This window comes from Amphiprion ocellaris, chromosome 21 (assembly GCF_022539595.1).
Source record: "Amphiprion ocellaris isolate individual 3 ecotype Okinawa chromosome 21, ASM2253959v1, whole genome shotgun sequence".
Taxonomy (NCBI): Eukaryota; Metazoa; Chordata; class Actinopteri; family Pomacentridae; genus Amphiprion; species Amphiprion ocellaris.
Genome location: NC_072786.1, coordinates 9,375,418 through 9,388,454, shown reverse-complemented (window position 1 = coordinate 9,388,454; position 13,037 = coordinate 9,375,418). Strand labels below are relative to the sequence as shown.

Below are 13,037 nucleotides of genomic sequence, written 5' to 3'. Positions count from 1 at the left end.
GGCACCATTTTCAGAATACAACCACTGTGGCTCTGATCAGTGGTACTGTGGCTCATTTTCTACCTCTAGTGCTACAGCTGTATTTTTATACTGACTTTTGGTTGGTCACTGATCTCCCAGCATCATTTTTCATCATCGTAAAGTCCGACAATCAGATTTTTCAGTTCTTCTGGCAGTTATTTTCCATGTGGAGCCATGATGCAAACATAGGTCCAAAACTGACAAAGCTTTGGTGTGCACTGCCCATTTTATAACCATGTTTTCACACAGTTAGGCTAATTGGAAAGTACTGGTGTTCTCAGTATCGTTTCATTACTTGTTTGATCGTTATCACTTAGGGGCCTGTATTTTCAAGATACTGTTGGTGAAATATTTGTGTTTGACTCTCCTTGTCAACTTAGAAAAATTCCAATTATTGAGAGATAATATAATTGCGTGATATTGCGTGTATTGTACTCACTCCTGTTATATCCTGTAAAACACAAGCTGCTATTTTCAATGAGGAATAAAAATGCTGTTTCAAAAACGAATCTATTCTTTGAGGTTAATATTTAAAAAGTTAATACATTTTAATCGCACAAATTATTACAATCGTCGGTACTGATGTGAGAATACTCGTAAAAAATGGGTATAATATTCAAAAGAAAAAAATCTTCAAATTTATATTAAAATTTGAGCCAGGTAGGATGACACGGAAGTGAACGCTGCAACTTCCGGATAAAATACAAATTATGCAGCGCCGCGGTTGTCATTCACTTCAGCGTGGTATGAGTTTTCTAAATTTCCTACATGTTTTATTTGCATTTCGGCTCTATCTCCTTCTAAATAATCTCTTAATGTAGTGAGTTCTTCACGCTGTGAAAGGAAACCTACGCTGAAACTACACTTTCGCTGCACATTCGTCACTGTTTTGGGTAAAAGCTACAGCTAACTTTAGCTCACCGTCTAGCTAGCAGAGCTAACTGAGCTACACTTCTGTTAGCCGTAAGTTGATCACAGTTGTCGTGGCGAATTTCACGTCAAGCTAAAGTTTAGTAATTTATTCTGTAACTTGAAAGCTCTTCTTGATCTTGGCACACTTCATGGGTGCGTTTTTGTCTCAGAGTGTTTTTTGGCTCCATGTTTCAGCCTGATCAGTGTGACAGCATCATGTTGACCCCACCGAAGGAGGGGATGCCCAGTATGATCGACCGGGCGCTGAGGATGAGGAGGGAGGAGCAGGCTCGACAGGTCGTCCTTGCCTGGGCTGTCCTCAACATGTCCCTCGCTGGCATGATTTATACTGAAATGTAAGTAGCTCAGATTTGTTAACGTAGCACTGGTGTTACAGATCAGCTGGTGATCATGTTGTCTGGTGATGTTTGTGTGTTGTTTAAGCCTGGTGGAAGTTAATCCTGATGTTTATAGTCACTGATTCGTCATATTCATGAGCCAAAGCTTAAAGGTCCCATATAGTGAAAATGGTGGCTGATATAAACTTGGAGGTGTAACATTTTTGCTATTCTTCAACCCCTTTCCTCACAACTAGATAGACTCATAGCTTTAACAGCTAGTAACTTAGTGAACGCTGCTGAACCAGTGGTCATGTAGCTCGAAATTTGCATCCTGTACCCAGACTGAATGCTGCTTGAGAGATGAGCCATTCAGAAAGATAAGTACCCTCATAGTTAATCAGGTTATCTGCTAACTCTAAAATGACTCAGCCATGAGCAAAGTCCACCAAATGTCCTTCTGTTGGGTGCAAGAGTGAATACAAATGTCTTCATGTACTCTCAACATCTGAGGAAGTTTTATTACTGATGGTAAAATCACCACAACATCCTTATTGTTAGCATGTTGTGCGGCTGATGTGACTAAAGTTGATTATTGTATGCCGACAGGTCAGAGATCTGTGGAAACTGTAAAGCTTAGGGACGTTTAGAGTTAATTTGAAACCTATAAACATGGACTTACTGCCTGACTGTTTTCATGCTGCCTGCTGTGCTTCAGTGCAGTTTAAACACAGTCAGTGTTTATGTCTGTTGCTTCTCTCCTGTTCTCTATGCTCACTCTGCTACTGCATTTAGATACAGCTGAATTCCCAATTAAGCTTTTTGTCATTTACACATTTTTCTGTTTCTGTTGTCAGACAATGGTATTTAATAAAATACTGACTGAAACACCCCTTTAAGCTGTATTTTAACCAGCAGTCTCTGTAGAGCTGCTGCTCTACTCCTAAACTACTTTTTGAATTGTAATGTCGTCAAACAAATTTGCCAAACAGAGTTAAAAATAACAACTGTGCTGTGAATTTGTCAGTGTTTCCATGTAAAATATTAACTGAGAAAGTTAAAAAAATTTCGGTCTCACACACAAATTCACATCATGGTTGGCTGTAAAGCAGTCACCTGTATGTGAAACAGTATGAACTAAGTTTTGATAAGTTTTTTGCCATATATATTTACAGCGTTGGATGCTTGAATGATCCAGTTGCCATATATTTGTCATACAAATATATGTAGAGCAAGGCAAGCATGTTATCATATGTCAGCTCTCTAAACAAATGTAAAATATGTATGTTGAGTACAGTAGGTGCATTGATTTATTAGTGATAGACAAGGTTTTCAGGAAGGTTTCGTGAATCATCACCAGTGTTAAACAGCCAACAAAGTAAACTTGATGTATATAGGTAGAGCAGGCCACATTTTTTGATCACATGATAACATGATCACCAGTTAAACTGTAACACTTCTGAACACATCTGAACCTTAAGTTTTTCAGTTTCCTGTACACAGTTTAGTTACTTCTTTTGTGTCTGTTATGCTTCTCTTTAAGGTCAGGGAAATTGCTGAGCCGATACTACAACATCACCTACTGGCCTATCTGGTACATCGGTGAGGTTCCACTACTGTTATTTGTTCTAAGAATGTTTGCAGGTGTTGCAATTCATAAAATAGCTTCACTTTAAAATTTTAATATACAAGAAATACAGTTATTAATTGGTTAATAGATATTTTGCCAACTATTTTGATTTTTGAGGTATTTGTTTTGAAGGGAAAAAAATCTCTGACTTCTATGTCTTAAATTTAATTGTTTTCTGGTTTCTTTCTTCCTGTCTGAAAGTAAACGAAATATTTTTTTGGTTGTGGACTCAAAGCACATGAGGATGTGACCTTGAGTTTTGGAAAACACTGATCAACATTTTTTACTCCCTTGCTGTTATTTTATAGACCAAACAGTTAATCAGTTATTCAAGAAAATGATCAACAGATTAATAGACAATCAAAATATTTGTTAGTTGCAGCTATAACATGCACTGTGTCACTGTCTGGGTTGTGTTTTCTGACGTTTGTTTGGGGTTAATTAAAAGTTTCTTCTTGTATAGTTACATTTTTTTTTATCAGCAGAAAATGGTGACATGTCAGCAAAGTTATGTTAAAGTCTGACATTTAATGTGACACCCAGTTGCTTGCTACAGAGTGTTAATTTGTTCTGTCCTCTTTTATAGAACTGGTGCTAGCCTCTCTCTTCAGCCTCAATGCTCTTTTTGACTTCTGGAAGTATTTCAAATACACAATGGCTCCTTCCACTATTGCTGTATCCCCTGAGCAGCATCATCTACTGGGTCTGAGAAACACAAGTGAGGCTCTGATGCGAGAAATCATATTTTTTTTTTCTGCTTATGTCTGATGCTTTTTACATTTAAGATGCTTTGTAATAGTACAGTGTGATCCACTGTATCAAAATGTCTTTGGCCTTGCAGGTATTCAAGCCTCTCCACCCCAAAAACCAGAAAAAAAGGAGACCCCAGCTCCAGCCCAGTCGTCTCCACTACAGGGTCAGAGCGTACTGAGCTTTAGTCCTTCTCGACCGGCTACAACCAGCCCCAAGTTCTCCCCAAGCTGTGTTCCGGGGTACAGCCCTCAACTTAGCAACCCATCCACCCCGAGCAGCGCAGGAGGCCCCTTTTCCTCCCCCTTTGGAAAGGTATGTATTTTATTTTCAGCAGTGGGACTGAAAAAATCTTAAATGTGCATGTTACTAACTTTGTGACTGTCCATTATGTTCCCTTTGTTTTAGGTGTTGAACTACAGCCCTTCTTCTGGCTCTTCTCCATATCCGAACAGCATCGGGTCAGCAGAAAGCTCCAGCTTGAGAGCTCGATATCGCACATCTCCCTCAGTGTTTAACTCCCCCGGTAGCAAAGAGGACTACATGGAGGATCTGAAAAGTCTGGAGAGGTTCCTGCGCACAGAGGAGGAGAAGAGTCACCGCAGCCAGTTAGGTAGGAACTGTAGATTTTATTAATTCTTCTGCTAATATCGGATCTGAGCAACTTTTTTCAAGTCCCTTCCTATATCACGAGTGTTTGATTCTCTCTGTAGGCAGTCCAGAGTCTGTGTCTCCAAGCCACAGTCCAACATTTTGGAATTATAACCGTTCAGTGGGAGATTATGCACAAAGCCTGAGGAAATTCCTGTACCAGCCTGCATGTCGCTCTCAGGCACCATCTGCCCACAAGGATGAGACAGACCTGGGATCCAAACAGGCTGCAGAGGAGGTCTGTACATCAGTATCGGGTAGTGTGTTGTACCATAATCAAGGCTGTTTGGAGACTTGGGTCTTTGACAAATCCCTAAATGAGACAAGTAGAAAAAAGTGATTTGGATAAAGTATCACAATTTCAGCTTAGATTTGAATCTTGCCTTTCAAACTTGCTGGCAGATATTGAGGTTCATAGATAAGTAGATTACAAACCATTACGAACTAAAATGTTTAGTGTCATCAATGTCAGAAGAAAACTGTCACAAAAAACTGAACAGTGGTCCAACAGCTAGCTAGATGTTCACAAGAAAGATCACCCATCAGTCACTTCAACCAAGTTATATTTCAGTAGCATAGATTTTGTGATGATACAAGTTTTTGTGTCAATGTAAGTTCTTTAATTTATTTTAGTAGTGTACAATTTCAACATGGAGGAATTAATGTATGAATTGGTGATGCTGCAATGATTAAAATGAAGATATTTTAATCAAGGGGAGTTCCCTTAACTGACAATCGCATATCAAGGAGAATTGCATTATATTATTGTCGTATTCTGTTTACATATTTATCTTTTAAGTATTCTTAAGTATTTTTTTTTGTTTTATTTGTACATAGTGTACCTTTTTCTATTTTTTATATATAACTGGGAGTCACCGATCGTAATTTCGTTGTGTGGAAACACAATGACAATAAAGATTCTTGATTCTTAGTATTTGAAAATGTCCCCTTTTTTCCGTTCACCTGTAGGTTTGGGCCAGAATCACGACCAGTCGCCCGGTGGTGGATCGCATCGATAGCTGGACGGCGAAGCTTAGAAATGTGAGTGGTCGTGTCATTCTCTGACTGTGGTCGTGTTTAATGGATTTCATCAGTGCTTTTCTATTCAAGCTGTCACGTCATGCATAAAAGTCCACATGAATTTAGTAATTTTAGTAAGAAAATTCTTTCCACGTGTCTGCAGTGGATCAGTGACACCATCTTGGTCCCGCTGGTCAAAGAAATAGACTCTGTGAACAGTCAGCTCAGGAGGATGGGCTGCCCAGAGCTGCAGATAGGAGGTAAAAGCAGCTGCAGAGAGCATTAATGCACTCCTCAAACAGATGTTACATATCAATATTAACTTATTAGTAACAAAAACACAATGCTTCTTCACATATTATTTTGATATCATCAGATGAAAACATTTAAGGAGTCCAGTAGAGCAACTTAAAGCCCACTGTTCACTTTTAAATACTATGTTATGTGTTTAATATATGCTGCTGGACCAAAAAAAAAATCATTTCACCTAAATATATAACAGAACAAGGTTAATTATAAATACTTTTATGTTCAGGCAATGGAGCTCATGTTTTTTTTTTTTTTAGATTTTCTAATTTTCAAGATTGCTTCATTTTGTCACTACTGGTATTTCAGTGATATGATGGCAACTAGTTTACTTTTTGCTTTCCTTCTTTCTTCCACCAGAGGCCAGCATAAGTAGTCTAAAACAGGCAGCAGTGATGAAAGCCTCTTCGATCCCCACTATGAACTCTATCGTTCAATATCTGGACATCACACCCAATCAGGAATATCTAGTGGAGCGGATAAAGGGTAGGTTCAAAAATACAGCCTGTACTTTCAAGTATTGATTGGAGCTAAAATCCCTATGCATATTCAAGTACGTGTATATAACAAAACAAAATAGAATTCAGTGTTTATATATGCTTTCATTAAGTGTTTGTGATCGTACAAGAGAAGTGAAACAGTGATCTGATGTGCTGTTTGTATGTTTTATTTATTCTGACTCATCAGAGCTGGCTCATAGTGGCTGCATGAGCTCCTTTCGCTGGAACGGTGGTGGTGACCTGAAGAACAGAAAGTGGGATACCGACCTCCCTACTGACTGTGCTGTGAGTACACACACACACACACACACACACACACACACACACACACACACACACACACACACACACACACACACACACACACACACACACACACACACACACACACACACACTGTGTGTACCCAGATATGAAAAGCTTGTGGTTACAGCTGTTGCTTTTAGTCAGCATCATCAATGACATTTACACTAAAAATGTGTCAACATTAATGTTTTTAACTGATGCCTTTTTTCATTTTTTTTAACTTCAGTTCATTATAACAAAGATTTCAGTCATTATTGGTACGTGATTGTTGTGTAATTACGTCAGTTGTTTTTGTTTCCAGTCATTGGTCAGCTACAGTTTCCGATGATAGTGGCAGCAGCTGAGTTTGACTTGTTTCAGTGTAAAAGTTTTTCAAAGAGCTCAGCCTAGAGAGTACTTCAAATTATCACAGAACTCAAAGGTGGTTTAACAAATTTTCAATTTCTATTATTGGACAGCAGAACAAGTACGAAACAATGTCTGTTTGGTATGATTTGTAATAGATTTTTGCATATCTATGTATTTAATGCACACATACAAGGTATTTTCAAATTGCTTTACTGGTTTCTTTGTTCAACAATAAGGAATATTCAATTACTGTTGGATGTTTTTTTGTAACTTGTTGTGGGTTAGAATAATGAGCCTGTTTAAAAGTAGATTTCTATATTTCTCTTGGGAGAATGTTGAATTCTTGTCATTGAAAAGGCTCTTGTTGTTCTGGTTTTGTGCTTCAAATCAAACCTTCTCTGAATCTTTTACTGTCGTTGTAGCTTTAATCATCAATAATCACTCTGTATAATACCAAAAATAATCATGTTATCCCCACATAGTCAGGTTATTGTGTTTGTCTGTCCCTTCAGATCCTCATGCATGTGTTTTGCACATACTTGGACTCCAGGCTGCCTCCTCACCCAAAGTACCCAGATGGGAAAACTTTCACTGCACAGCATTTCAGTCACACTCCGGACAAACCAGGTGAGTGCAAACACTGACTAATAGGAAGAAAAGTAATGACATAAGACATAAGATTTGACTGTACGACAGATGATCAGAAAGTTACACAAAAGTGTTACAAGTCAGGAGACGGCGTGACTCTGCGCTGTCAACAGTGGGGCCTATGTTATACATGTGATTGTGACCACTGGTAGATGTGCATTTGTGATTTCTCCACAGACCACAAACTGGAGTAGAGAAAAAAACATCAGCTCTTGTGCTGGTAGATCTCACCTTCATATGTGGGATCATCACTGGTGATGAGATGTAGGTCTGTGACTACCACTAAGAGTTTTTTTTCAGTGGAGGAGCCGGCAGTTTCCAAAACTAGACAAGACGCATCAAGTCTGGAGAATGTTTTCTTCAAATTTCTCATGGTGGTACACTGGGAATTACTCCCACGGGGTCGGACTGTCAAGGCACAATTTGACTGTCACTTCTTGAGATGTCTGAGGGAGAGCATTTGCCACAAATGGCATGAACCGTGGCATGATGTCAAGAGGATGCTTCAGTGATTATGCACAGTTTTTTTGGCTACAATACCAATTGTTGCTCCCCATTTGTCCTGCTCGCTTTCCTTCGAATGGAATTCAAGTTGAAATTTACAGATGTTGCAGAAATGCTGCATTCAAATAGTTTTTTATTTTTCTAGGAACACTGTATTTTTGATCATCTGCCGTTTGCTTCTCTTTCTTGAAATGCAATTACTTTCCTCAAGGTGTTAAGTTCTTTTTTCCCTTTTTTTATCTGACAGATGTTACCAAGGAGAACCTCTTCTGCATCCACCAAAGCAACACGACTCCCCCTCACTACCAGCTCATATACCAAGGACACATCTACAGTCTTCCCAAGGTGGCAGCAAAAACACCCAAGAAATAGCCTTTTTATTTTTCTGGTTCTTACAGCAAAGCTTGTGCATTTATTTTACCCCTGATTGCTTAAAATCAAACCCTAAGAAATCTTAGTTTTACAGTTTTCCTATTGTTTTTACCATCTAAGATATATTATTTGTAGGTATCACACAGAACACACACAATTTGACAAATTAATCAACTTTTGGAAACAGGATTTTCTGTTTGTTAGAGCTAAATTAACAGCCGCTTTTCTGCACTTTACTGAAAGAATATGTTTTTGTTTTTAACCTTGTTTGTTCATAATCACACTTAATATTGATATTTTATTGTATCAAGGTGTCCTGCTCATGTCAGTAGCCCCCTCGTATAACACTACTCTTCCAGAGGGAAAGCTAATCTCACAACAGGCATCTTGTTCATTCACGGTTAATAAAGTCTTGCTCGTTGGTAACAATTTATTTGCACTGACATGAACCCATTATTTTGCTATTACAGGGCAGAAACAACCTGTTCCACACTGTCCTCATGTTCCTTTATGTCATTAAGACCAAGGAATCAGGGATGCTGGGGTGAGTACTGCTGCTGCTAAAAGCCTATAAAATGGTGGTTTTCTCAAATTAATCCTTGACATCTTTGTAACAGGCTATTATTATGAAATATTGATTCACTTTCAACAAAAAGGTCATACACCAAAAGAACAAATTGCTTATTGATTCAGAATGATTAGCTCAACCTTGCTCGTCCTTTCAGGGGAAATAATTAAATTGCTTTCCATATTTTCCTCAGGAGAGTAAATCTGGGCCTCTCTGGTGTGAATATCTTGTGGATATTCGAAGACTAATGATGGCCTTTTACAGGAAACAAGTGGATTTTTTTCATCCTTGTGAAGTTTTGAGGCTACACTGGTGGGAATATCACCTCAACCTAAGGACTGCTCTTTCAGGTGCACATGGATAAAAGCACTTCATTTTGAAGTTTATTATAAATGCATACATTTGGGCATGTTCTCAATTTTACTGAACAAATTGGCAACCTGCTGCATTTTAGGAACTCGTTTCTTTTACACCACAGAGTGCTTATGACACAACAAAGAGCTGTATTTTTTAATATTGTTTCTTGATTTTTATATTTCGGGAATGTACCGGCATGGCAGCCTTGTAAATAACATACCTCAGATCTATCTGGTGGATGGCACTTAGCCATTAGCTTGAATGTAAATACAGTGTGTATGGACTTACTGTGTGTTTCTTTGGCATCAGCAACCTTTTGCTACTAGGTTGCTGCTGTTTTTCCCTGTTTTGTTGTAGAAATGAATGCTTTCAATAGTAAGGACGCTCCTGGCATGTGCTTTAATTAAAAACAGACCTGTACAAATTGCTGCAGCACTGAAATGTGGTATTTAGGTATTGGGTATTTCCTAATTGTACCTTGTTATGAGGCTGTAATGCCATGCATAACTATGTACAATAGTGATGATATGATTGGAGAAAAAATGGAAAGCCTCTGAGTCACCAATGTCTGCTTTTTTTGTGGATATGCTGTTTATTTACTAAGGAGCACTGAATGCCATTTATCCTTATTTCCTGTGTCTGCAGTTGGTTACATTTGCCATGTTTGCTTGTTTTCAATAATACATTTTACAGAAGTCACAAGATGTGAAAATTAAATTGAGATATTAAAAAGAAACAGTTTAAGTTTTGTAATTTCCCTCCACCTAATGTTTCTATGTTTTTACTACCTTATGCTTCCACCTGGTGGCATTGTAGCTCATTTTTAAATATTTGACCTTACTCCTGTACACATTTTCTCATATGATGCATATATGCACTGTAACATGATGCAGTATCTTGTGACTGTAGAAAAACATTAATTGACAAATTCTTACATTGTTAATTTTGTTTCAACATTTGCTGAAGACAGGGAATGACTTATTGTGCGTAGAATATAACAAGTGAGTTTTTATGAGACCTTATTTTCTTTATTTTTTTATGTAGAAGATGGGAAAAAATCAACGATGTAAGACTGAAAATTACAACACTTGGGTTTAAAAGGCAGTGTATGAATTTTAAGTGTGATTATGTGGCCAACATCGCGTTTGTTTTGTAGTTTACTATCGTCCTCTTTTAATACAAACTGCATTTCCCACAACAGTGGTACTTTGCCTGCTGGGAAATGTCGTCAAATTGTTAATTAGGAATGCCAGTAAGCTAAATAAAATGCATTCTGGTAAAGGTTTAATTGTTTTTCTCAATGCTTCGTAAGGTTTAGTAATTTTTTAACGGAGTGTTCATCTCTAAAATGAGAGGTGTCTTACGAAGATTTTTTTTAAAGCTACTCAGCGGAACTACAGGGCCCAGAATGCCTTTCGTGACCGTTGCTCTCCGCTCACATCCGCTCGACTCTATCTGTGCTGGAAAAAGGACTTTGAGAAACTGCAGCGATGTCAGTCCAGGTTGTGGCAGCGAAAATGGCAGAGGTCGAACTCAAAGACGTCCCCACCGGCAAAGACCTGCCGGCTGAATCCCCGGTGACACCCACGTCGGAGGGCAAGAGCCTCGCCAGAAACGACCCACACGAGGCCGGTTCCTCTGCTGCTACGTCCCCTGCCGCGGAGCCCTCCGCGAAAGCCGGTGAAGGCAGCCTGGGCTTGCTCACCCCGAACCCTGCGAAGATGCCCCAGGCGTCGGCTATGAAGCGCTCGGACCCGCAGCAGAACGGTGGGGAGGCTTTCGTGAACCGTGATGGAACCGTGGCCGAGGCTCCGCGGATGAAGAAGGTGAGTGAGGAAACCGTTTTTTCTACCGCAGCAGCGTTTACTGGAGCTCCGCTGCGGACCTCGCCGCAATGAGAGCTCGCTGGGAGAGCTGGCATTGTGTGTGACGACGATGCTAACAGGCTAGCTGGTCCCAAAGCTGAATCAGCGGTGCCAGTTAAGGCTTTTAATCACGGTTTTCGATACTAATGACACGGTGGAGGGTGTAATAAGCACCAGACACCTTTTAGAATAAGTGTACCCTTTTCGTTTTGGCTGACATTTAGTTTAATCTTCAAGACATTAACTCAGAAACTGGATAACAGTCCCCAACGGTTCTCTCAAGTTTTGCTGAGATTGTATATTGCAGAGGGGAAGGAGTTTGCTATTCGCACTTTTTAACACACAGGTTATTATTGCTGGTTTGCAGATGCCTTACCTAGAATTATCAACTAAATAACACCCACAAAACAGTCTATGACAGTACATGTGCGGCTAGTCGTTTTAATGAGAGCTTCAATTGCTGTCTTAGCTAGTTTGCTAACCGTTTTTGTCAGAATAACTGACAATTCTGTCCCTTCCAGCTCTAAAACACGTGCTGTTGCAACGTGGTGCTAACAAATCATGTGTTCGTTCCCAGTAAGAGCTTAACTGTCTTATTATTGATTGATTTTGACAGTGCCGGGGAAGAAATGTTACTTCTTTAACTCCACATGTACCACTGCTTGACCTCATGTCAGTGCATTAAGTGAAAATCACAGCACACTGCTTAAAAGCCGTTAGAGGTTTCATCAGACTTAAGCCAAGGTGTGTGATCTAACTTAGACACAACAGTAGTTACTAATCCGTGACCCCGGGCTGCTCCTGTCACCTACTTTTCACAGGCCCGATTTAGCCACAGAACACCCAGAATTGATACTTCTGTGAAGGGAGTTCCTGCCCTTGTGGATTAATTTAGAGGTCAGACTGACTTAGTGTGCAGTTTACTTGGCAGCTAAGGATCCCAAACCTCACTCTGACTGTGCCTTAAATGCATCTTATCTTTCTGTGTCTTATGAGGTCTTGATTAGGAATGGAAGGAGGGCAACGTTCATGGAAAGAACGGGTTTTGATAAGGGATCTATTGAGGAAGCTGCCAGCTTTATTCTCATGATAAGAGTTGTTGTTAATAGTGGATATTAATGGTCACTAGAGTGCAGTTTTTCAGTGGTGCCAGATTTCCTTACTGATGCTGAATTTTTGTTTTTGTGTTGGGGATTTAGTGCGGGTTGATTAGTTTGTGCCCTCAATGCAAAAACAACTACTTGAGTGTGTTTTCATTACAAACCACAGAGATGGAAACCCAAAAGGCAAAGTGATTCCCCGCCTTAGAAAGAGTCAGAATAAGGTGAAACCAGGGGATGAAACAAGTCAGACTGGATAGACTCTAGCTATCCACACCCACTGCTAGTCCAGTTCGACAACCCCCTAAAGGAAACCCAGCTATAAGACCATTTAGGTAGGATTTTACACTGAGGGAATGGATTGTGCACAAATGAGATGTCTTCACGTACCTCAGACTGTCAAAGCAAGCAAGCGTGAGGAAATCAGCCAGCGTTCAGGAGCACTGGAACCACAGGGTGAATCACGTTTGCGGGGCATCCTGAAATCAGAGCTACCGGAGAGCTACAGCCACATCTGGATTATTGAGGAGACTTCGTTTGCATACAGGACCATGGTAGAGAGAGTTCCAAAATGCTGTATTTTGATTTTATTTTGTAAAATAATCATCAGAAATTTAGAAGTCTTTCTGGACAGTCAGTCACTGAAAATACATAGTTGTAAAATACAGTTTCAAAGTTGATTTTTTTTTATTGCTGCTTAAAGCGGCAGCCTCTCTCTTAATCTATATTTTTATTTGAACCCCATGGCAGTCATTCTGTTAATATCTGATCATTATAGTGACCATTATATCAGACATATATCTCCTTATCTGTGCTTTTAAATTAATGATTAGAGCAGTGT

General features: G+C 39.4%; 2 protein-coding genes across 5 annotated transcripts in view; both read left to right on the top strand.

Annotated features, from left to right (window-relative positions):
- Positions 1-705: 705 nt before the first annotated feature.
- Positions 706-9,967, top strand: tmem209 (transmembrane protein 209). Of its 4 annotated transcripts, none has more exons than XM_023267402.3 (15): positions 706-765; positions 1,129-1,289; positions 2,815-2,873; positions 3,488-3,619; positions 3,743-3,966; positions 4,060-4,264; positions 4,365-4,540; positions 5,272-5,343; positions 5,486-5,582; positions 5,989-6,114; positions 6,316-6,413; positions 7,295-7,409; positions 8,182-8,282; positions 8,777-8,850; positions 9,068-9,967. In XM_023267402.3, exons 2-15 carry the CDS (start codon positions 1,150-1,152, stop codon positions 9,120-9,122), a joined length of 1,674 nt encoding a protein of 557 aa, XP_023123170.2. In that variant the 5' UTR covers positions 706-765; positions 1,129-1,149; the 3' UTR covers positions 9,123-9,967. The 4 variants fall into 4 exon arrangements, with proteins under 4 accessions (XP_023123170.2, XP_035802764.2, XP_023123171.2 ...); XM_035946871.2 differs by lacking the exon at positions 706-765 and adding an exon at positions 776-914; XM_023267403.3 differs by lacking the exon at positions 706-765 and adding an exon at positions 776-984.
- A 708-nt stretch (positions 9,968-10,675) lies between these two features.
- Positions 10,676-13,037, top strand: part of ahcyl2b (adenosylhomocysteinase like 2b) — a 56,887-nt gene continuing 54,525 nt past the window's right edge. The window contains exon 1 of the mRNA XM_023267397.3: positions 10,676-11,057. Within this exon, the coding sequence (XP_023123165.1) occupies positions 10,722-11,057 (336 nt within the window). The 5' untranslated portion in view covers positions 10,676-10,721. The remainder of the gene's footprint in view (positions 11,058-13,037) is intronic.

Excerpts from the sequence above, each read along its gene's own strand:
- tmem209 (XM_023267402.3), top strand. The coding sequence starts at position 1,150 with ATGTTGACCCCACCGAAGGAGGGGATGCCCAGTATGATCGACCGGGCG. Across the intron at positions 4,265-4,364 it reads GAGTCACCGCAGCCAGTTAG|GCAGTCCAGAGTCTGTGTCT; the intron begins GTAGGAACTGTA and ends TTCTCTCTGTAG. Across the intron at positions 8,851-9,067 it reads AAGGAATCAGGGATGCTGGG|GAGAGTAAATCTGGGCCTCT; the intron begins GTGAGTACTGCT and ends TATTTTCCTCAG.